Source organism: Ziziphus jujuba, chromosome 2 (assembly GCF_031755915.1).
Source record: "Ziziphus jujuba cultivar Dongzao chromosome 2, ASM3175591v1".
Taxonomy (NCBI): domain Eukaryota; kingdom Viridiplantae; phylum Streptophyta; class Magnoliopsida; order Rosales; family Rhamnaceae; genus Ziziphus; species Ziziphus jujuba.
The window spans coordinates 9,948,320-9,971,269 of NC_083380.1; the positions used below are offsets into that span (position 1 = coordinate 9,948,320).

The following is a 22,950-nucleotide window of genomic DNA, read 5'->3' on the forward strand; positions in this document are numbered from 1 at the left end:
TTAAACCAGTTTTAATGCGGTGCAGGAAAGGATTATATGGGCAAAATGCATGACCCTGCAAAAAGGAAGTGGAAGACTTGAACATTATTATTACTGAACCATTTGTTTAGTTTCTTTTTCTTTTTTTAACTACTTACTATTTTTGATCAATTGTTTCCTTAATTATACTTTTCTTCCTGTTTCTATAATCAAATTTCTAAAGTGAGATTATTTATCTTTGACTCTTGATGACGTGCATTTATATATATATATATATATATATATATATATATATATATATATATTTTTTTTATTATTATTATTTTTTTTTCTTACCAAGACCCTTGAATCTTTATTTTTATTTTTAACACAGTGACCCTTGAAAATTTGAGCATCGGGCAAATCAATTATGTTGTTTGTACTTATAATCTTGATCGTTATGAAAGCATGCTATATGTAAATATACAATACAGATATGAAACCACTAGACTGGTTCATCTAATTTAAGAAAAAAAAATATGCTATATATATATATATATATGTACTTTTTTTATGTTAAATTGTGCACCAAAAAACTATAGTAACTTTTTACTAGAGCACAAATCAAGTCCTCATAGCGACAATAGCAAGAACGTTTTAACTTCCCAACTCTATATGCTTGAAAGGATGGCCTAATGGTAAAAATATTTATATCCAAGATTAATTAACAAAAAATATTTAATCATGTGTAACAACTCACAAATAATGCTAAAAATAGTGTAAAATAGATAAAGAGTTGAGTATATAAAAAACTTTTATTTATTCTTTTTTACTATTATTTATTCCAAAAGCTACAGTACTTCATAAGACACGGATTATAAATGCTAGATAATGCAAACAACAACTTTACAAATACAAATTCAAATGAGAGTAGCAAGGATCGAACACTTGTTAATCACCGAGACTCTTTTACCATATTAAATATTATCTATATCAAAAGTTGTAGCTAGTATGCGTAAAAACAATATATATATTAAGTTTATTTTTCAGTACTTTTATCTAAGAATGTTGGACAAGATTCAAGTTATTGGCAACAATAGTCTCTAAACCATGCTCAAATTTGCACTTTGTTCTACAACTTTTTTTTTTTTTTTTTCTTTTGCGCAATTTGATCCTTAAATGTCAGTTTTTGTTATACTTAGGTCTTTAAACTATTTTCATCCCAAATTTTTAGCAGTTTTGGGCATAAGTGCATTTACTGCAACATAAAATAATAAAATTAAACAAACTTATAAAACCCAAACATGTTGGATCAAGTCCATTGTACATTTTAAAATTAGTTTAAAAAAAAAAAAAACAAAAAGTAAAAATAATTTTAAGGACCAAAATATAGCAAAATCTAAGATTTACAAACCAAATTGTCATTATGATAAAAATTATAAAAAAAAAAAAAAAAGGTTTAACGACCAAAGTATAAATATGACATGGCATTTCATTAAGGATCTAGAATGTCTCCCAGATTGGCTGAATTGCTTCCCTTTTCTCTAGTACATGACATTTCATTACTGCCCAGAATTGAGCTCTCTTTCTGTCCAGGCATTCACATCTCACCTCACTTAAAATATAGATATTTACAGCTGCAACAAGCTCACTATTACCAACTTCAACAACAAATACAGAAGCATCACCATCAACTTCTTCATCGTCCTTCTCTCCTCTATCCCAATCGACAACTCTCATTATCATTAAAATTGAGCATCTAAAATTCCTTCTAGCTTACCTGAGAAAGCTTCACTTACCTCAAGACCTAATTTGCATATTTCTCACTGTGGAGAATTGAAGTCTATCTCCAGGTATTCAATGTGTCATCTCACTTAAGAATTTAGAGATTGAATCCTGTGAGAAGCTCAACATGTCCAATGGCGCCGATGCAAACTCTATGTGGAAACCTCTTCAAAGCCTCCGGTTTCTGAAACTGAAGGGGCTCCCAAAACTGGTGGATCTCCCGGAGGGCCTTCAACCCCTTTCCAACCTGCAGATACTGGATCTTGATTGGTTTAGCAAAATTTAGTATCTCTTTCAGGGTGGATCAAAGTTTAAAATCACTTGGCCTTCAAATTCCGCAATGTCCGAAAATGGCATCACTGCCTAAAGAAATAAAAGTCTGAGCTCTCTACAGACACAGCGGATCCGAGGATGTTGTATCTCAGGACCAAGGTGTCTTAAGGGATACAGGTGGGGAATGGCTACATTAAAAGTCGCAGAATGTATCTACTAATGCTAAGAGTTACCGTTCAGATTGACTAGTAAATTATCCACTCAGTTCACAATAATCTTCTTCTTTAATTTTCATGACTTTCCGTGTGTATATATATATATATATATATAATATATGCTTTTCATTCATGGACCGTAGTTAATGGACTAAATAGTGGTAATTCATATCGGTACTTTTCCATTCCAAGGATTAATTTGCAGTTTCAACTCCTATGTTGTTGTAAGGTCTCTTAAAAAGTCCAAAATAGGACATAAAAGGATATCATTGGAATTAGTATTCAAATTTACCATCATATAATATATATATATATATATATATATATATTTAGAGAGCTTCCACCATGCGGACTACACCCAAAATCGATGCTTTTTGAAAAAAAAAGATCGGTTTTCCTATATACGCTGTATATACATATACAGTAAAACCGACGTTTTTTTCCAAACCAAATCGGCTTTGGATGAGAGTCGCATCCGGACAAATTACTATATATATATATACACACATATATGCATGCCTTCAATTATTGGCAAAATGTTAAAAAGTTCAACACTAAGGCACAGCAGGTTTGCCTGGAAACTCAACCTTAGCAAGGTCTGCATGTTCATTGTTCAGGAGATTCAAGATTTGAATAGAACAAGCTTGTGTTTATGACCAAACATTATATTTGGTCCAGCTTAATTTCAGTGACTGGGATGAAATCATGTAACTAGGCAAATTGATGCGGTCAAGAAATAAAAAAGATATTAGTACTGGGGCTGCAGTTAAAAATCTATACCATTATCTACAAAAATTTTCATAAAGATAACAAAACCTAAAATAATTCATGTCATTGCGAATCATTTTACAACTAACCATCAAGGGGCTCCAGACCTCAATTCAAAACAAAAGTGTAAGATATGGCCATCAGCCACTTGCCAGATAAACTAAATCATCGTAAGTGATTAACATCAAGGATAGAATCTATGTTCTCTCCTGATTTTAAGAAAGGAGGGAGACGAGAGAGACAAATTCCAAGGTTATTCGGCCCTTGGATCTTGTGTTGATGACAAAATGTTCTGGATATTTTCTCAACAACATAAGCAAACCATACCATGGTTTCCCCTTTGATTCAGGGCCAGGCCAATCCTCAGATGTGAGATATCTCCTAACTCGACTGTGATGCCAAATGCTGCCAAATTGCTCCACCAACTGACAACAGAAAACTGATTTAAGGAATCTGAAGCCTGAACATCACAGCTAAAATAAAGACTACCAGAAGTAGCTACAGACATGCATGAATACCAAAATCAGTTAAAAATCATCTTCTTTGGAAGCTCTAATCTGAAAATGGCCAGTACTTTGAAACTAAAAATCTAGCTGGGCTTGGTAGCTAATTATATAAATCAGATCATACTAGATGACATGCACCTATACTGCTAATAAAATATGAATCTAGCACAACTGGTGAAGAGTGACTGCAAGAATGAAAAAAAAAAAAAAAAGGGTAAGTAAAGTTTTCCACCAAGGTAATTTCTCTGGCATGGGAGGGTCAACCGGAAACACTCAGAAAAATGTTTTCACTAGGCTATTAACGTGCTAATTGAACATTTTTTGACGATCTAGATAAGACCCCTATTCCAGCATCATTTATTTAACATTGCTTTGAAAATATAAGTGAATGCAGTTTCCATATTAAAGCCTTGAATCTGATAAGTAGATGCAGACTGCAAGTCCTATTACTAAATTGATCGCAAAGGATCATAAGAAACAGCATATTCTCATTCTAGGCATAGGCATTTGATCAACTCGAAGAAGTTACTCCAGAGACTTATGTGGCAGTAGCAAGAAACCAAGATATTTCAGAACTAATGTTAGACTTCCACTAACCTCAGAGTGAAGTTTCTCCATCGGCATCCATTCTCCAGGACCACAAAGATCGGAAAGCACAGTAGCAACAGATGACACCACATCTTTTTCCTCTAACTGCAGAAGTTGATGATTGTCAGAATCCCGATCAACTCTTGACCCCTTCTTCTCTGTATCAAGATAACGTCATGCCAGTGAAAGAGCACATTACTATTCATACAGTGTTGAAATAAGCAAGCAGATGCAAAACTTTTAACAAAAAGAAAAGAATTACTAGTGAGAGTTATAGAAATTTAATGAATAGGCTAAGAAATAAATTTGGAATCACCATTCACCAAAGCATTTCACTTTATGATAGTTAATAAAGGCAGAGGTCCATTCTTTACAGTGGAGTTACTGGGTGCAGAAAACAGTTAAATGAAGTACTAAAACAACAATTAATGTGAGAAAAGATCCAGCAACTCACAAATTGAGGAACCATGACACAAACATCCCAGAAAACACCATTAATAAGAATATCGACAACAACAAGTGATAACTTCCGCTGGAGCTTTCAGCTTAATAAGTGGCTGTGAACCTAAACTTCAGTCAGGTTCTTCTCCTTGACTTTGGCCTTGATCCTTTTTCAGGACCTAATCTCATCGTTCATGAAAAAATCATAGATAAAAACAAATGTACAACAACTTACAAGACGTACAACATAAAATGTAGATATAATAAATGGTGATAAAGTTAAAAGCAATAGCTTCTATGCAAATGATTATCAGTGTAACCAAATCACATGGCAAATCAGAAACTCAAGATTCACAAAGTTCAATGCCTATACAAGAAAGTAATATGTATTATCAATCAAATAGGATAACATTCGAATGAGTCTTCTTCGGATAGTTTCTCGTTAGCAATACAAAAAAATAATTCCCAAAAAAAAAAAAAAGTGACACATATACCATGTAAAAGTTAACACTCCAAAATTCAATCTCAATGCTAAAGCACATCACACTTTAAGTCCTTGCATACCGATTCAAAAAAGCAACAATCATATATTTTTCCTTAAAAGTATACCTAGTAAGCTAACACATGTTACATACCATTTTGCATCCAAGATCATAACTTTACAACTACCCAAAGGAAAAAATCAGGAAAGAAGATGGAAAAAGTACAAAACAAACTACTAACCCAAAGCTCCAGCCTTGCCACCTGATCCTGCAGAACCACCATAGGCATACCCCTCATAACTTTCTCTCCTCTTCTTACCACTACTACTACCACCACCACCACCACCACCACCACCAATGTCATCATCATCCTCATACTCCTCCTCATAATACTCCCTCCCTCTTCCCTTCTTTACCATCGACCCAGCTCCTGCAGCACCAGGCCCAACCATATGATAATTATAATGCCCCGGTACCGACCCAGCCACCGCCACCGCCGCCGCTGAAGCTTGGCCCGCATAATGCCTCGGCCCAATGGCCCCACCCAAAATGCTCCTCACGGGAAGCAAGAAATAGAACTCCTTGTCCCCAATCTGAAGCAAATCCTGGGAATCGAGTTTCACAGGAGGGTTTCCAGGGAGGTGAAGAACACCTTCCACGAGGCAGCCATTTTTGCCCAAGACCTCGAGTGCAAAACGGCGCCGTGCAAAGTCGTAGAAGATACGGGCATGGTTGCGAGAGATATTCATACCTCCGCCGAGACTGGATAGGTCAACGTCGACGGTTGACTTTTTGGAGTTCCGGCCGAGGATTATGGAGTAGGTCTGCATGTAGTACTCAAAGTCCTCGCCTTGTAGCTTCGCGAACCCTGCTTCCACATCGCTGCTACTCGCTCCCATTGAAATTGGATTCAAAATTCCTACAAATAGAGAAAAGAGGTTAAATTATACACAAACATTGCAATTAGATTGAAAAAAATGAGACAAAAAGATGCAATACCTCTAATCGGAAAACAAAAAAAACAAAAAATTTCCTCTTTGGCTGCAACGATTTGAATGGACAGATTAAATTCCTTGATGCTTTAGAAAACCCTAACCCTAAATTCTCCGAGCGTCGCGCAATTGGGAATGTTTAGAGGCATTTGCTCTTTCTCTATCATAGCAATAGCTCGATCTCGACGAACCCAAAACGTATATCAGATTCAGATGCTCTCGTTTAGCTTTTTTCCCAACCCCCTTATCATCGATCTGATGATTATAGGTTACTTTGGTACTACCATTTTTTTTTTTGGTTTCTGTGGAATTTATTACTTACTTTGTAGGAAAATTTTCAAAACAAATAAATTTAAAAAAAAAAAAATCATATAAAAAGTTACAGTTTAAAATAATAAATCTCTTTTTATATACAAGCCCGATTGTTCGACCCGTAAACCAAGTGGACTCAACCCCATGACCCGCACCGCCCCATTTCTCCGTTTGCTTTGTGTTACCAAATTCAAGTACTCCTGGGAGCTCTGTGAAAACTTTGCAAGTAAACTCAGAAAAAATGGATCCGAAAACCCTAGAAGGAGAAGCTCCATCTTCATCTTCCTCTTCATCTTATGGTTGGAAAGAGAGGATCTTCATCCCCGCCTTGCTCGCAGGTCTTTCTCAGTTCTTTTATCATTTTTATATCTTTTTTTTTTTTTCTTGGGAAGCAAACATTTTTTCGCAATTCATTATTGTTATGATTTTTGGGCAGGAATTGTTGGAGGAGGAGTTGGGTTGGTTTCTAAGCATCGGAAAATTCACGGTCTCGCAAACATTTCAGCGACTTACGCTACTAATTTTGCAATCGTCACTGGCTGCTATTACGGTAAATGTTTCTGCTTTTCTATTATAATTAATCTCTCAGCTTTCTACAACTTGCTGTGATGCTCTTTTATTTACTTGTAAATATTTATTCGCATTGATTAATTGGGTTCATTTTAGAGCGTTTTCAAGTCCCATGAAAATTTTTTATGGCTACAATTATTTAGTATGAACTGAAGTTATTGCATTGTATTATGTTTGTTATGATTTATATGTTAACCGATCTGTAAAGTAAATTGTGGTGCAAAAGTAAGCCAATGAATTGAGTTTGAAACTTTAGATGAACAAAATGGCTGCAAACCAACTGTTGAGAGACTTTTGAGTCCTGTTTCCTTCTTGTTTTTCTTTGGTAAATGAGTCCTGTTTCCTTCTTAGTCATGAAGCTCGGGTCTTTTGTCTGTGAATGTTTGTAATTTTTGCCTTTGGTTTACAAGTCCATTTGAAAACTCTGGTTTACTTGTTTCAATAACACATAAGAGGTTTTTTCTTTGTTCACTTTGTTGCATTATGATTATCGTAGAGTCAGAACATGTACTCTTCGTTTTGGATACTTGGGAATTCGATGGACTGAATGTAGGTGTTGAATTTTCCATAAATCGTACCTCAAGAATGAATGTATTAAAAACAGATTGGTGACAATAGCTCAATGATTCTCTTGAAGTAAATGTTTGGAAAGTGTTTATTCTACCAAGAGCTATAGATGCATCCTCTTGCTCTAGTAAGGCACTTGCAAGAATTTGTTTGAAGGACCAAGATGTTCCATTAGCTTAGTATCCACTTGACTTTTAGTTAGCCTAATGGTTTTTTTGATTTGACAGGTGCACGTGAGATTGTAATGAGAAGTCGATTATCACATCCAGATGATCTTTTGAACTCTGCATTTGCAGGCTTTGGTACTGGTGCTATTCTTGGACGTCTTCAAGGTCAGATTCCAAATCTCTCTCTATCTACTCTTTACCTTGTTTGAAATTCTTGCTTGAAAATTTGTGGGCACTAGTTCAACAACCTTACACTCATGTTTAAGTATTCATTTTTCATCATTTCCACAATAAAGATCATGCTTTATAAAACCAGTTATATCTGTAGACCTGATTGTTAAACTTAAATATCCTTGTCCTAGATGTAACTAGGAAATTCCCTATTGTTCAAGGAACGTCTCATATGAATTGAGTTAGAACTTAACTATTTCTCCAGTCTTGCCAAAAACATCAAGCGAAATTTATATATATATATAAAATTATAGTATTTTATGTCTGGACATTCAAGAATTTCACTATTCTGTAATAGGAGGCTATATTTATTACTGTTGCCTGTTTATCAGAAATTCTGCCCTTCTCTCATTGGTGGTTCAATTGTTTTGTTCCTGGGTATACTAGGTGGTAAATATGGTGCAGTTAAATACTCGGTCATATTTTCTGTTGTGGGGACAACAGTGGATTATGCTACTATCAAACTGAAACCTGTCCTAAGGAGCTACACTGAATCTATACTCGGGAAGGATGGAGCTGGGTTCAAATGGCCTGAATGGTCTCCTATTCAAGTCCTTGATGAAGAAAAACTTGCTGCAAAACGGGCTCGGGAGAAAGAACTCTATTCACAGAGGATACTTGGTAAAATCAACAAAGAAGAGTCATGAAGAATGTATCATGTGTCTTGAATACCGATATTCTTATACATGTCAATAATGTTTCCTTGGTGCTCAAAAATCCAAGTTTGACGGGGTTGAGAATTGTGTCCAAGTAGTGTTTCAATTATGTCTGTAATTTACCACTACAAGGATGAATTTGAATTTGCAGTTTTGACTCGCACGGCCGGCCAAAGGCTTGGCCATGGCTATGGCCAATCGACCATGTCGTCATACAAGTAAGAGCCAAAAATGAAACTCTTGTATCGAGTATAGAGTGATTTTTCATATTTATTAGTCCTTAAATCATGTGAAATATCATGACAAAAAAAAAAAAATCATGTAAAATATATATATATATATATATATATATATATTTGAAAACTGAAAATTGTTTAAAGTGTTCGGTAATGTTTATAAAAATGTATTTAATTTTATGAATTAAATATAAGCGAAGTACATGTTAGGTTGTTATATTTTTTAAGAATAATTTTGGAAAATTTCTGAAAAAAATTTATTTGATGTCTTTCTCAAATTTAAATATAAGTTCATGCTTACATCAATTAACAAAATTTAAAGCGTCACTGAAAATTTGAAAAATACAAGAGGAAACTCTTTGAAAATATATACTGACACTCCATGAGGAAGCCTTTTAGCCAAAAATTCTTGCGACTCTTGAATTTCTTTCTTCTCCAAACACTTATTTTCATCGCTTAAAAAAATTTTGTAGTTCTAGGTTTTAAATTTTTGTATTCTAATTGGAATTAAAAATAATAATAATAGCAATAATTCTATGCCCAAAAAACAAAAATTATATATCTTGAAAACCAACATATTTGTAGAAATTAGCACAACAAAGATGTTCATACCAATTGTTAAAAAAAATGATAATAATAAAAAGGTTTATACCACTAAGATGAATATGCTTAAAAAAAAGGTGGTCTCAGGCATTTATATGTTTAGATGCGTGCTTAAGTAATGTTGTATCTTATTTGATTCCTATTAAACCATTAACAAAATTGTCCATAATTGTCTTTGTTAATGCGATGATAAATGTAGTTTAATACTTCACAATGTTATGATTATAGACAGTTTTTTCTATTATAAAATTGAAAGGGTTCTGTTTTTACTCATACCACTTTACGAAAACTTATTTCTTTTCATTGAATCAAACCACCTTTCTTAGAAAAAAAATAATTATAAAATAAAATCATCATGTTAACAAGCTATCATTTGTAACACATACCCACCACTACTAATATAATATTCAACCTATATATATATATATATATATATAGAAAGAGAGAGAGAGAGAGAGAGAGAGAGAGAGAGAGAGAGAGAGAAATAAGAGAGTGTTTGTTTTACCTAATAAACATAAAAATTTGGAGATCTCCAATAAGACACACCAAATGTTCCTAAAATTGAATCATATTCAAAAAATAAAATAAAATAAAGGTCATTTCCTTCCTGGTTATTGCCATTAAGTTTCAGTGGTTGATGAGATGTAGGCTTTGATTTTGAGTGATTAACCAAATATCTCAAATCTGAAGATATCCTTTACTTATACACTCCAAAACACATAAAAGCACCCTACTTCTGTTGTTTTAACCCAAATCTCACAAATTATATCCTATAGTTTAAGGAGTTTTGCCTAGAGAGTGACACGTTTCATTTTTTTTCTATATAATTTATATATTTATATGTTTATAGGGGAAGCTAATTAATCAAACACTACATCATGATACGATTCCATCTTAATATATATATATATATATATATATATCACATGAGCTCACGATCCTAAGAAGTAATTCCATAATAATCAAATCTTATTTGCCTTACACATGTTGCTCTTCTCTTCTTTTAACTCTTTCTTTGTCCTTTTTTCTTCAATGTTTATGCTTTTCAATAATGCTTGTCTATTTCCTCAACTACATAGCTCTATTTTTGGACAAATATTTTAATGTTTTATAACACCATAGATTATAATTTCAAGAGTTTTTTAAAATGATACTCTTTAAAAAAATGAAAACAAAAATCATATGAAGATCTTTCGCTCATATTTTTTCTATTTCTCGCTCCTATCCCACCATTTTTCTTAATTTTTTACATTATTAAAAAAAAAAAAACTAATAGAATTTTCAAATATATTTTATTTTAGCAATTAAAAATGGTTTTTAAATTTTCACAAGTCCAAACTCACAGACCAATCAGATCCCTTCATTTCAACAAGAAGAAAACAAAATCAATTTCAGTCTGCTTGAGTCGACACGTGGCAATTGAACTCCCCATTGCTCTCCACGTGCACCAGAAAGAACATCTCGACTTTCCGCAACTCTATAAATATAATGCCCACTGTGTCCCAACAATTTTCTTCTGAACCAACAAAACTCAACGATCACTCTCTCATTCTCATTCCATTTCCTAAAACAATTTTCTTTTCTTTCTCCTTTTCAATGCCTACCACAATCAACTGCCTCGCGCTCCACCATAACATCCTCTACGCCGCTTCATCAAACCAAATCCACGTTTTCGACTTATCCGACTACACCCACGTCGACACTTTCAACGATGATTCATCTTCCGGCTCAGTAAAATCCATGGCGTTTCAAAACACCAAATTGTTCACAGCTCACCAAGACTCCAAAATCCGTATCTGGCAAATCACGTCTTCAAAACGACACCGTCTCTTGTCCGTTTTACCCACTGTAAAAGACCGTCTTCACCGTTTTATCTTGCCGAAGAACTACGTCCGCGTTCGTAGACATCAAAAGAAGCTATGGATCGAACATTACGACGCCGTTTCCGGATTGGTGGTCGGTGGAGGTGGTTTGGTATACTCTTCTTCTTGGGATAGAAGTTTCAAGGTCTGGTGCGGGTCGGAGCTCCGGTGTTTGGAATCAGTGAAAGCTCACAACGACGCCGTTAATGCCATTGCTGTTTCCGATGACGGAATGGTGTATACGGCCTCAGCGGATGGGACTGTCAGAGTTTGGGAAAGAGATGAGAAAGAGAGAAAGCACTCCATGGTAACTACACTGGACAAGCACAAATCAACCGTGAATGCTCTCGCTTTGAACGGTGATGGAACGGCGTTGTTCTCCGGTAGTTGCGACTGTTCGATCATGGTCTGGGGGAGGGAAACCGACGGTGGGATTTCGAGTAGCATGGTGTTCGTGGAGGAATTGCGTGGTCATGCAGGAGCTGTACTTTGTTTAACGACCGTTGATGATTTGTTAATTAGCGGGTCATCTGATCGCACGGTGAGGATATGGCGACGTGGTAAGGATGGTGAGTTTCACTGTATGGGAACATTGGAAGGGCATGAACAGCCTGTGAAGTGTTTAGTGGCAGTTTGGGATGGTGAATCAAACGGTGTCGTTTTGAAGGTTTGTAGTGGGAGTTTAGGTGGGGAAATTAAACTGTGGGAGGTCTCTGTATTACCAAACCTTATTATTAGCAGCAGGTCACTGTGTTTGATAGGTTCACAAAATTAATTAAAATTACAAAATAAATAATTAAATAAAAGGGAAAGAAAAGGATGTCACCCATATTCAATTGTTACAATGTGAATTTGACCTGTGGAAGTTTGTTGTTTAGTGTTATAGAAAATTTTAATCCAACCTTAAAGTTAGAATTATTTGATTAATTAAGGTTGTCTTTTTTCTTCTTTTTTATTTTTATTTTTTTTTATTGGTTCGTCCAATCATATTATATGGTCTGTGGACCATGGAGCATATATAAATAAAATTATGTTACTAATTAGTTGAAATTATTGTGTCTAGTTCATAGGTTGACATCAAAATGTATTTCATCTTTTTATAAAATGTTACTTTTTTCAAAGTGTGATTGGTAATATAAACCTTAAATAACATTAATTAAAAAATGGAAAAAACCAGAGGTTCTTAATTTCACAAGCATGATTCATGATTCAGCTTTTAATATAAACTCTTCCCCCCACCCCACCAATCTCTTTTCGGCGCTATAAATTTATTTAAACTCTCTATTACACAGAAACCAAAAAAGTTTAGAAAAGAACTTGCAACAATAAATAAATGCAATAACAAAAAGAGAGGAAATGTTTGTTAGGGTGTTTTTCAAGCTAGGTCGGTTTTGAAAGTATTTTTCAAAAACAATTTTATCTATAGAATTGAGACATGCCAATATCTTATATATGCTTTCAACTTGAAAAAATGGAACTAAAAAGTAAAAACAGAAAGAAACAAGACAACAAAAAAAAAAAAAAAAAAAAAAAAAAAAGAAGAAACAATCAAGCTGCAAATTCCATGTGCAAATGTTATTATTGCGAGAGAAGCAATTTCTGCGAAACCTGAAGAAAAAGCACTCAAACAGAACGTTTTTGAACTTTAAAAAATCGAGAAAAAAGCTGACAGATCGATCGTCAGCTAGTTCACCAGCCCTTTTGTGAATTAAAAGTCTAATTTACGTTCCGGCAAAGTGGGAACATGTAAGCCCACTTTTCACAAACAAAATTTTAATTAATTAAAAATTAAACTGCAAATGAAACGTGTTTTCGTCCCACAGATAAATAAAATAATAGCATAAAGATGGCCCAATTTTTTCTTTTTTTTTGCGTAAGGGCTTACGTAATTGAGCATCATAATACACCTTAGAGAAGTTACAATGAAAAAGAACGAGGCAGAACAATTATGTCCCCATCTTCATGTTTTTGGCTTAATCAAAGTTTTTTAGTCCATTATTCAGTGACTTTTGAGGGTCATTTGTAAACAAAGAACTAATGCTTTAGACACTAATCCAAGCAGATTCAATGTTTGATAATGTATTTATAATTTATTTATTTATTTATTTTCTTACATAATTATCCTCGGCAGCAGTCTACTGTTTGAGATAGCTTCATTTGTTTGCCTTCTGTTTAAAATTTTCAAAAGCTTAAAACATTACCCCCAAATTTTATTCCTTTACAAAGAACAAGACCAGGTTAGTCATTCAGTTTTTAAGTAGAAGATTAATGAATCATTGTGTCAAAGCCTCTTTTTCCTTGCTTTTTTAATATATATAAACAACAAAAAAAATTATTATTCATAAAAAGAAAGTGCAGAGAGAGCTTTAAACCACTTAAAAATCATATTCTGGTTTATGCAAGCTACAAAATCCTGCTTTAGTGAGACTATATGAGATCAGATCCAAAAGAGAAATCAGATTGGATGTACCAAATGCTTCACTAATTATTGGTTTAGTTATGCATATCTAAGAGGGTGGGCTTAGAATGAATCTATCCAATATCCAGTCCATTCTATTAAAGGAACAGAAATTTCATATAAAACCCAACAAATATTTTATTCTATCCATACATTTCCACACAACAATATATAAATAGTTTCATTTATTTGTAATTTCCATAACTTTTGAGCATTGTGTTTTCCTCAAATATTTCTCATGGAATCAACACTGTCCCATGTCAGTACTTTGAGAATAATAATATCCAGAAGTGCTGTACTATCTTTGTAAAAATGAATGAAACAGGAATCCAACACCTCTGATTTAATGAGGAGACAGGAGCTCAAAATGCTAAGATACCCAATTAATCAAATTTAGGCAAGCTGTATGACCCTAATCCAGGCATTATAAGTATCATTGACACGATGCAATTACAAGTGTTCCATAATCTTAGCAATTTTCAAGACTTGGGATCAAACGAAGATGCAATATAACTTGGAAAATCATGAGCAGGAAAAATAAACATTGGGTTTGGTATGAGGAAAAGAAAAAACATCAAGTTCTTCAAGAGAACGGTTTTCACTTTCTCTAAAGTACCGGGCTACAATGAATTCTAAAATGTATCATAGAATGAAGATTCACAGGCACCAATGATATACTTCGTGTCCCTCCCAATCATTAAAAGATGTACATAATGTACATAATCTAAGAAACGAGGAAAAAACTGATTTTAACTGAAAAGCTTAAAATCATTATGCATCTATTTATGAGAAAGTAGCAATGCCTAGTGACAATTAGAGACTTAACATCAGGTACAACAACTTGCTATCAAATTAGTTATTTACAAGTAACTGTACCAACTAAGCTCTCGAGCATTCCGTATAGGAAGTATAACTTTCTTGATCAGGGAAAAAAAATATAAAAAAAATATATTATCGATATGCTGTACCAGCGAGAAAGTTTAGAAGCATAAAAATATTATCGATAGCTACAAAATTCGGGAAGCAATTATCAACCTAATAAACAAACTCATCAAAGATGAATAACGTAGGTTATGCAATTATATAATTTTCACACATTAAAAGAGGAAATCAGTTTATCTCTGTCTCAAAGTAGAATTAACAGAGTGATTCTAGCCAAAAATCATTCACTATAAAAGCAAGGAAAAAAATTGTATAGAGAACCAGAAATAAAGAATGAGGAAAATACACAAAGCTCATATGTTAAAAAAAATCGGATTATATTAAGAGTTTGGTAATCAGATCAAGAATGCAACTTTGAGCCACTAAAATAAAGTTGTTAGACTAAAATAACACATAAATCTTATTCTCGTCTCAATTATTTCCCATTCCTGTAATTCAAGCAAAAAGATTCTCACAATTTCGTTCAAACTTCTAGAAAACTGAACTTCTAACAATTAATCTACCTCTATAAATATCATATATCACGATAAGTATATAAAAATATACATAAAAAAACTCCTTTAACCAGTTGATGAAGCTTGAACCTAATCTTACCTCCATGACAAAAACATCAAGCTCTCGCCTTTCGACGAAGACGCTTCCTAAGCTTCTTATACTTATGCTTGTTCATCTTCCTCTTCCTCTTCTTCTTCACACTATCAGCCCAAACCGTCCGTGCATCCTCATCGGATGCCACCTTCTCTGTCTCGCGCGCACCCAAATTCTCAACCCAAGTCGCAGAAACAGAATTCAAGCAATACCCAAATGGAAAATTGGGGAAAATATGCAAGCACCTAGAAGCTTCTTCATCCTTCTTTCCTCCACTACTAGTAGTACCCAAAAGAGAAATTTGGTTTTCTGTTAGCTCCGGTTTGAGAGTGTTGGGAAGGGTTTGTTGGGAGAGAAGAGAAGGTATGGGCCTCGGTAGAATATGAGCTTTGAGAGCCGTACCGATGTTTAAACTGGCTCTGTTTTTGGTTAACCTATGCAAGAGGCTCGCCATTGTTGTTCCAATTAAGGTTTCCAAATTAAAAAAAAAAGCCAAACTCCCCCAAGAGGGTTTTAGCGATGCGAAGGAGACGAACGCGACGGCGTCGTTTTAAGGAAGACGTACGACTACGAAATCGTGAGTGATCTCCACCATCCGCTTCCAGATTGTTAAAAAGACTCCATTTAAACGACATCGTATTAACCTTGCCCGAGAAATCGACCCGAGAACCGAATTCCGGAGGCCCGAGAGCCGAGTCCAGACGGCATGAGAAAGAGAGCACAAATTTGCGCGGGAGGACCACATAGAAACTCGAAAAGTGGACAGAAGCCAAACGAAGACGAGGCTTTGCTTCCCTCAAAATTCTCATGGAGGACAACACCTTCGATCCTGTAAATTACTCTAATTTTCCAAATATTTTACTAATTTTTTTTTATCATCTTCATGGTAATGTTTACGATATATATATATTTTTTTTTGGCAATACGATTTTCGATTCCAGGATCTGATCCATGCCATTTTCAAGCTCGTCTGGACCAGAAGAGCCCTCGGTTTAAATTTCTTGCCGTTGATTAATTTTTCCAGCAATTTTTTTTTTCTAGTCTCTAATTTTTGGTTTCTTTGGTGTTTTAATCGCAGAGCGAGAGAAAAACGAAGGAGCCGATGCTTTTGGCTGCGAGGTATTTGTACAAATTTCTTACCCTTTTGCTTGCTTCTGTTTGTTAATTCGTGTATTATTTTTTGAAAATTAGTGGGATTATAGTTGAGAAAGTACCAGAATAGCTGAAAGTTTTTAGTCACTTTAATTACTGTATAAATTTGTGGATTGGTTTTTTTTGTGTTTTTTTTTTTGGGTGTGACTTATTTGCGTTTTTCTTAGTATGTATATATATATATATATATATATGCGCTATAGTCTTGCATAAATGCTGTTCCTTGTTTTCACTAAAAAAGTTGGATTTGGTTCTAGGTTGGAGGTGGAACATCCAAGAAACCTAAGTCAACATCATCTGGTATACCATCACTAATTCTTATTCTATTTCTATCTCTTATTCTACTTGGGTTTTTGTCCTTTTTGCAATTTTATGGACCGAATGATTAGCAAGCAATTACAAGTAATTTACCCCTTTAATATTTGTTTATTGATTACGCTTTTTTTTTCTGATGCAGCTAATGGAAATGCGCTGAAATTGAGTTGTGAACTTCTCCGAATCTTTATCACCGGTGGGTCTATCTTATTCTACTTGGGTTCTCTTTGCATTGATTAATACTGTAGATTCCAACTTTACCAAATTTTAAATGCCATAGTGATGCACTACACTAGCATCTTAGTTAAAAAATGTATGAGGTACATTAGGATCCAATGCAGAGTAACAAAGCAGTGCTATATTTTTGGTATTCCAATTTTGGTATACAAAATTGGAGATTCCAATGTTTTTTGTTTTTGCATTTTTCCTATAGTATTTCGTACTGACATTGTGTTGAGGCAGAGGCTGTACAGCGTGCTGCTACCATTGCGGAAGCAGAGGGGGTCAGCAAAATTGAAGCAACTCATTTGGAGAGAATTCTTCCACAGTTACTCCTGGATTTTTGAGGCATTTAAGGTAAGATTAACCCATCAGATTAATCTATCTTTAGCACCATTGCTAGTACATGTATAGACAAACAGTGAAAATGGGAGTTTCATCTACTATCTTCTTAGGGAAATCTGGATTGGTGGTTTTTAAAGTGAATATATAAATTATGAGAGAGAGAGAGAGAGAGAGAAAGAATTACAGCTTTTATTATTGTCATAAGGTCACAAAGATAGGCTTCTATTAGTATCTCATGTCTGGAAAGATGAGCGCACTTTGATGAACTAAAAAGGCACTACATCAGAAAGAAAAAAGGTAATATGAAATTTTATTGGTTGATGTAAAAGGGCACTAACAATGTTGTCCAATAAGAATGAAAAGCAGTGACATGATTTTTTTGATAAGTATTTAAACTTCAGTAACTGGGATCAAAACCCAGATTAGGAAGACAGAGTGGTGTAGAGCTATCTCAGCTTTCACAAACTCCTAGTGGAAACAGCACTTCCATAAAATGTTTTCCAAGGTTCTTTCAGAATGCACTCTTATAAGACTCCAACATCATTTTTTCGTGCGTCCATTTTGATTCAAATGCTTAATGCCATCACATTAGAGAGAATTGTTTCTTATGCCTATTAAATATTAATCTTACATAACATGAAGGTCATATTTTTTATTAGAGCCTTTGTTGGCATTTGATGCCTGATATTTGTTTCATTGCAGGCCTGAAATATATTTTGCTTGGAATTAGGTTGATCTGTTGCATCGATTGTGATGGGGGAGATCTGGATTAATGTTTTCTTGGACGGGAGGTCTGGATTATTGATTTTGTGGAGCTATATATCATAACAATGGTATGTAGGGATCTCCAACTTGCTGTCTTGATGGTTTTGCTTGCTTGTGATGTTTGATATCGTCAATGGACTAGAGAATTCTACCTGCTATGTCCATTAAGAACCTTGGGAGCCTTGTGCTTGCATGGATCTATCCAAAACGAGTTTTAGTAACACTATGTCTAAACCTGGTTGTGAATGGTGATTTTCTAATGATCATATTTTCATTTTGGTCTCTCTTTGTATAATTGGAAGAATTCTTTTCCTCCTTTTTTTAAATTTTTTAATTTTTTGTTTTAATAATTTTCTAGGTAATCTGGTGTGTATAATCTTATTAGTCACAAGGATCTATGTGCTCATGAGTATCAATATTATCTCTAAATGATGACATTCCACTTTTCTCTTCTTGGTGCTTTCTTTGTTAAGATTCATGGCCGTGAGATATTATCGTCTTTTTTGTAGTCCCTTTGTGATTAAACAAACAGTGGTTCTTTATCTAATTTTGTCTATCTGTATGCAAACTAGAATCAACATGTCTCAATAAATATTTACACCAATTGACTGAATACAGAAAATATTTTAATCCTATCCTTGTAAACAATCAACCTGGTACCACACAGAACATATTTGCTAAATTTGAGTGATAATATAGAATAAAAACATGCAAAGATTTTATAATCTATCTTGCTTTAAAATAGAAAATTGGAACAAAACATTGATGTATTAAACACGAACTTAGGAGACATAAACCTTGAAGTATCCAGAGCAACCAACCCAGTGAAAGACAGACCATTTAAACGCATGACTTACAACTTTTATTACATGCGTTACAAATCCTACAACCTTAAAAACATTTCCATACACACCTAGTGCTTGATCTGAGACAACATGCATCTTACATCCTTACTGTTGGGTCGCTCCTTTGGATTGTCCAAAGTGCAAAAGTAAGCAACCTTTAGAACTAAAAGCATTTGCTCCTCAAAGCCATTGCCCATTAGCTTCGGATCAATTGCTTCTCGAGGACTCTCTGAAATCACACTTCTTAACCACTTAACCAAACCTATCTCGTTGCCGTTCTGGAAAAATTCATCAGATGGAAGCTTTCCCGTGACCAGAACAGCAAGGATCACTCCGAAACTGTAAATATCACACTTGTCTGTGAACTTGAGTGTTTGATGGTATTCCGGTGCTATGTATCCCACAGTTCCTGCAACATTTGAAGATGTGATATGTGTATGAGCATCTGGCATTGCCTTAGCAAGCCCAAAATCTGCAATCCGAGCTTCCATATCATCATCAAGAAGTATGTTTGCTGGCTTAAGATCTCTGTGAATTATACGAGGGTTATGATTCATGTGAAGGTATTCAAGCCCAGAAGCCACTCCTAGAGCAATTTTAACCCTTGCTAACCAATCCAACTCTTGAACTGCTGCTTCAACGTTACCAAACCTGTCCTGTAAGCTACCATTTTTCATGAATTCATACACCAAGTAGTGGCAGTCAGGCCTAGAAACATGAGCCAACAGAGGAAGAAGATTGCGGTGTCGGATATGACCAACAGTATTAATCTCAGACCGGATTTGACGCATTTTCTTGTTCAGAGTCTTGCTATCTTCCTCTGTCAATTCTGCTGCATCCTTAGGTGGTTGAATAATTTTCTTTATAGCAATCAGTTTGCCATTACTTCCTGGTAGTTCAGCCTTGTAAACCTCTCCACAACCACCTTGCCCTATCTTTTCCAACGAAGCAAGTCCTTCTTCTTTCTCCAAGAAAGCCAAATCCTCTTTCTTTTTGATTAAAGGACTAAAGATTGCAGGGCCTTTGTCCATGCCTCCACCCATGACAGCAGCCAAGATCAGCTTGAATAGCAGAGAAAAGACGAACCCGGATATAGTTCCAGCTACAGCTCCAGCCAGAAATCCTAGTATCCAACCAATTAGCTTCTTCTTGTTCTCTTTTTTCTTGTGAGTTTTTGGAGTCGACGGACCTGGAGCTTCAGCACTTGTAGAGTTACTTTTTGAAGGTGCTGCTGCTGCTGAACTTCTGTTTCTTCCGGACGTTGGACTCTCAGCAAGAATGTAACGTTTAGGAACCTCTGAAGTTGAGTATTCCAACCTCTTCATGCTAGGCATTGAACCTTCGAGGAACTGGTTTCCGGAGAAGTTGAAGAACCGGAGATTGCGAAAAGATCGAATGGAAGCTGGGATTTTCCCGGTGAAAAGGTTTTCAGCTATGGAAAGCTTTTCCAGGTTGGGAAAATGCTTCAAGAAGCTCAAATTCCCGGAAAACTTATTGGAAGAAAGATCAAGGACTCGAAGGCGGATTAGAGAAGATAGTCGGGATGGAACTTCACCGGAAAACTTGTTGTTTCCAAGGTTGAGAATTTCCATCTTCCGGCAGTCAAGTATCTGAGATGGTATTTGGTCAACGAGGTTGTTGTTAGACAGAGAAAGCTCTTTAAGCTCAGACAGCTTTCCAATCTCCGGTGACAGAGAACCGGTAAGCCTCTGGGAATTGAGGATGAGCCTAGTGATTTTGAGAACATAGGTGTTGTTCTCTGAGAGCCTTCTTTCACAGAAAACACCAGGAATATTACATGGTGCGGTGAAGGAAGCTCGGCGTTGACCATTGATGCCCAAGTCTTTTTGAATGATTGACAGGGCCTTGAGATCTGAAGGATCCAAACTGGGTCTTGCATGGATGAAGAAGAAGAGGGAGAGGAAGGTGAAGAAGAAGAACAAGAGGTGGGTTTTGCCGGGAAAGGCTGCCATTAGTGGGATTGGTAAGCCGGGCTTGAAGTTCTTCACGGTTCAATTTGGTTTTTTTGCTGTTTTTATTTGCTTTATAGACGCAGGCTTTGTGGAATATATGAAAGTGGGACCCAATTTGAATTGCATGGTCATTCACTTACCGAGTAAAGGGATGGGAAATTGTTGAATATATATATTTTTTGAATTATACATAATCTTTCTACTTTGAATATTCACACAAGTCCAAACTAACAAATTACCAAAATAAAATAAAGTCCAAACTAACAAACATGCTCCAAAAAAGTTGACCAGGTAAAATTGAAGTGATTAAAAATAAAAAAAAAAAAAACCAATTATATGAGTTTTGTTTCCCTATCAAGTTAAAATAATCGTTAACAGTAAGTTAGATCTTGTTATCGTGATAGAATAATGAATATGAGTAGCTTAAAAAATTTTAGTTTCGTTAAGAACAAAGCATTTGCTATTGCTAATGTTAAATTTAGTGAAGCTAACCTTTTGGTTGGAAACTGTTATTCATTAAAAAGTAATATTGATATTAAGTAAAAAAAAACTGAGAGAGAGAGAAATATATTGGTATTTTCCTGAAATGGGTACATGAATTTTCTTCTCAAGAAGAGACAAAATTCCTTTCTTTGCATGTGTGTTATTTTCTTAATAATATTCTCTTTTTTCTTTTTAATCTTATTTTAATTCTGTCTCTCTAACTATTTTTTTTAATCTTTATATAATTGACTTGCCCATCAGTAAAAACCATTCATTGTATAATTCTAAACATCCTTAAAAATTTCACAATCGTGCGACATTATTTAAAACAAAAATAGAAAATCATTTTTTATTATTCCTTTCTGGCTAAAAAACTAGAAAAAAAATAAAAATAAAAAAATTTAATCGTCCAATTACAATCAAACCGTCCAACACGGTATTGAAGTGAAAAGCACCTCCAAATGGATGAAAATGATGATATGTTGATATGTAATTGGACAGATAATAAACGAATGAGGAAGCTTCATTCAGTCTTCCATGGAGTCGTCGTTAATTTTCTTTTGGCCAGGTCAAGTCAACGCTACAAAAGACTTAGAAAGTCTTCTGGATAATTCTGGCCGTTAGATCATTTCGTAAGCTACGGGTGTGAAATTGACGTGCATTGGTAGACCCCACCGTCTTGATTCCTAAATTGCTGCTTGTTGGCTTGTTGCCAAAAAAGTCACCACTATGTGATGCTCATGTTTCTATGACTTTCATCTTTGATCTTTCTTATTACTTTGGAATTTCAATACCAATTATCTTTGTTGATTTAAATGTTAAAAAAAATCTTGACCTTTAATTAGGAATATACTTTATCTTACATTAAAGTCTTTTTTAAATTATTTTTATAAATTTTGTTTGCTGTTTGAATGGATACTATCTCTTTTTTTTCTTTTTTCAATTTTAATTTTGAAGATTTTAATTTATGAGTTTTTGTCAGTAAAAGTAAAGAGGACGTTATGAATATGAGAAATTGATAAGAACATAAGTGGAGGCAAGTGACAAATCATATAACAACTTCTCAGTTGCTTCGTTATTGCAACATGAAGAGGTTGTGGTAGATTATTGACAAAGTTTAGAAGATTAATAACAGGCTATGAAATACGTGTAGAAGGGGTTTGTTTCTCTTTAGCAGATCACTATGTAGTTGCCTTTGTTGTTGGGAATCACATTTTCTCTTTAAAAGTCAAATCTATTTCAATCAACGATTTTCATGATCATTTTTACAAGTTGAAGTCTCTTATGAAAATCTTGTCTTGTTCGGTTCCATGTGATTTGTGTTTTTAGACTTAGAATTCTTAAGCATAAGTTGCCGATTTCAAAGTTTCTTGAAAAAATGGATTTGAAATGGGTTTTGAGTTACAATGGCATGGCCATAATACATTGTGATTCTTGCTTTTACTTTGCTAATATTGGTGGTCAAAGGCAAGGTACGCCATGGCAATTTTCTGGTTTGTCTAGTCTCTATTTTATTTTATTTTTTTTGGGGGCAAAGGAGTATTTTTCCATATTTATCCCTCTGCAATTATTGTTTTATAATTGTTATGGATGCAGAGAAGGAGATTTAGGAACAAAAACTACCTTTCTTTTATCTTGTGTTTGTGGATACCA

The 22,950-nt window shown here is 34.7% G+C and overlaps 5 protein-coding genes across 7 annotated transcripts; 3 read left to right on the forward strand and 2 right to left on the reverse strand.

Annotated features, from left to right (window-relative positions):
- Nucleotides 1–1,432: 1,432 nt before the first annotated feature.
- Nucleotides 1,433–6,356, reverse strand: LOC107418243 (FHA domain-containing protein FHA2). Of its 2 annotated transcripts, none has more exons than XM_048473691.2 (4): nt 6,016–6,356; nt 5,258–5,935; nt 4,103–4,251; nt 1,433–1,999 (listed from the first exon to the last, which is right to left on the reverse strand). In XM_048473691.2, exons 2-4 carry the CDS (start codon nt 5,913–5,915, stop codon nt 1,841–1,843), a joined length of 966 nt encoding a protein of 321 aa, XP_048329648.2. In that variant the 5' UTR covers nt 5,916–5,935; nt 6,016–6,356; the 3' UTR covers nt 1,433–1,840. The 2 variants fall into 2 exon arrangements, with proteins under 2 accessions (XP_048329648.2, XP_015882413.2); XM_016026927.4 differs by lacking the exon at nt 1,433–1,999 and adding an exon at nt 3,039–3,424.
- Nucleotides 6,357–6,485: 129 nt separating this feature from the next.
- Nucleotides 6,486–8,784, forward strand: LOC107418244 (uncharacterized). Of its 2 annotated transcripts, none has more exons than XM_025073740.3 (4): nt 6,486–6,658; nt 6,757–6,870; nt 7,685–7,789; nt 8,219–8,784. In XM_025073740.3, the coding sequence occupies exons 1-4, from the start codon at nt 6,562–6,564 to the stop codon at nt 8,500–8,502; spliced, it is 600 nt and encodes a 199-aa protein (XP_024929508.3). In that variant the 5' UTR covers nt 6,486–6,561; the 3' UTR covers nt 8,503–8,784. The 2 variants fall into 2 exon arrangements, with proteins under 2 accessions (XP_024929508.3, XP_015882414.3); XM_016026928.4 differs by having other exon boundaries at nt 6,499–6,658; nt 8,243–8,784.
- Nucleotides 8,785–10,790: 2,006 nt separating this feature from the next.
- On the forward strand, nt 10,791–12,048 carry LOC107418227 (protein JINGUBANG-like). The gene has a single exon (XM_016026908.4). It carries the CDS (start codon nt 10,839–10,841, stop codon nt 11,985–11,987), a length of 1,149 nt encoding a protein of 382 aa, XP_015882394.3. The 5' UTR covers nt 10,791–10,838; the 3' UTR covers nt 11,988–12,048.
- A 3,889-nt stretch (nt 12,049–15,937) lies between these two features.
- Nucleotides 15,938–18,447, forward strand: LOC107418232 (protein MHF2 homolog). Its single transcript, XM_016026913.4, has 7 exons — nt 15,938–16,031; nt 16,142–16,190; nt 16,279–16,319; nt 16,610–16,652; nt 16,810–16,863; nt 17,130–17,243; nt 17,934–18,447. Exons 1-6 carry the CDS (start codon nt 16,008–16,010, stop codon nt 17,231–17,233), a joined length of 315 nt encoding a protein of 104 aa, XP_015882399.1. The 5' UTR covers nt 15,938–16,007; the 3' UTR covers nt 17,234–17,243; nt 17,934–18,447.
- A 237-nt stretch (nt 18,448–18,684) lies between these two features.
- LOC107418229 (leucine-rich repeat receptor-like serine/threonine/tyrosine-protein kinase SOBIR1) lies at nt 18,685–20,885 on the reverse strand. Its single transcript, XM_016026910.4, has one exon. It carries the CDS (start codon nt 20,812–20,814, stop codon nt 18,910–18,912), a length of 1,905 nt encoding a protein of 634 aa, XP_015882396.2. The 5' UTR covers nt 20,815–20,885; the 3' UTR covers nt 18,685–18,909.
- Between the last annotated feature and the right edge of the window lie 2,065 nt (nt 20,886–22,950).

What these genes read in the sequence shown, in the direction of transcription:
- LOC107418232 (XM_016026913.4), top strand. Translation starts at nt 16,008, where the DNA reads ATGGAGGACAACACCTTCGATCCT. An exon ending in CCGATGCTTTTGGCTGCGAG is followed by an intron (nt 16,320 to 16,609) that starts GTATTTGTACAA and finishes ATTTGGTTCTAG; the next exon opens with GTTGGAGGTGGAACATCCAA. An exon ending in ACCTAAGTCAACATCATCTG is followed by an intron (nt 16,653 to 16,809) that starts GTATACCATCAC and finishes TTTCTGATGCAG; the next exon opens with CTAATGGAAATGCGCTGAAA.
- LOC107418243 (XM_016026927.4), bottom strand. Translation starts at nt 5,915, where the DNA reads ATGGGAGCGAGTAGCAGCGATGTGGAAGCAGGGTTCGCGAAGCTACAA. An exon ending in TGGCAAGGCTGGAGCTTTGG is followed by an intron (nt 4,252 to 5,257) that starts GTTAGTAGTTTG and finishes ATCTTGATACAG; the next exon opens with AGAAGAAGGGGTCAAGAGTT. An exon ending in TGGAGAAACTTCACTCTGAG is followed by an intron (nt 3,425 to 4,102) that starts GTTAGTGGAAGT and finishes TTCTGTTGTCAG; the next exon opens with TTGGTGGAGCAATTTGGCAG.
- LOC107418227 (XM_016026908.4), top strand. Translation starts at nt 10,839, where the DNA reads ATGCCCACTGTGTCCCAACAATTTTCTTCTGAACCAACAAAACTCAAC.
- LOC107418229 (XM_016026910.4), bottom strand. Translation starts at nt 20,814, where the DNA reads ATGGCAGCCTTTCCCGGCAAAACCCACCTCTTGTTCTTCTTCTTCACC.
- LOC107418244 (XM_025073740.3), top strand. Translation starts at nt 6,562, where the DNA reads ATGGATCCGAAAACCCTAGAAGGAGAAGCTCCATCTTCATCTTCCTCT. An exon ending in CATCCCCGCCTTGCTCGCAG is followed by an intron (nt 6,659 to 6,756) that starts GTCTTTCTCAGT and finishes ATTTTTGGGCAG; the next exon opens with GAATTGTTGGAGGAGGAGTT. An exon ending in CGTCACTGGCTGCTATTACG is followed by an intron (nt 6,871 to 7,684) that starts GTAAATGTTTCT and finishes TTGATTTGACAG; the next exon opens with GTGCACGTGAGATTGTAATG.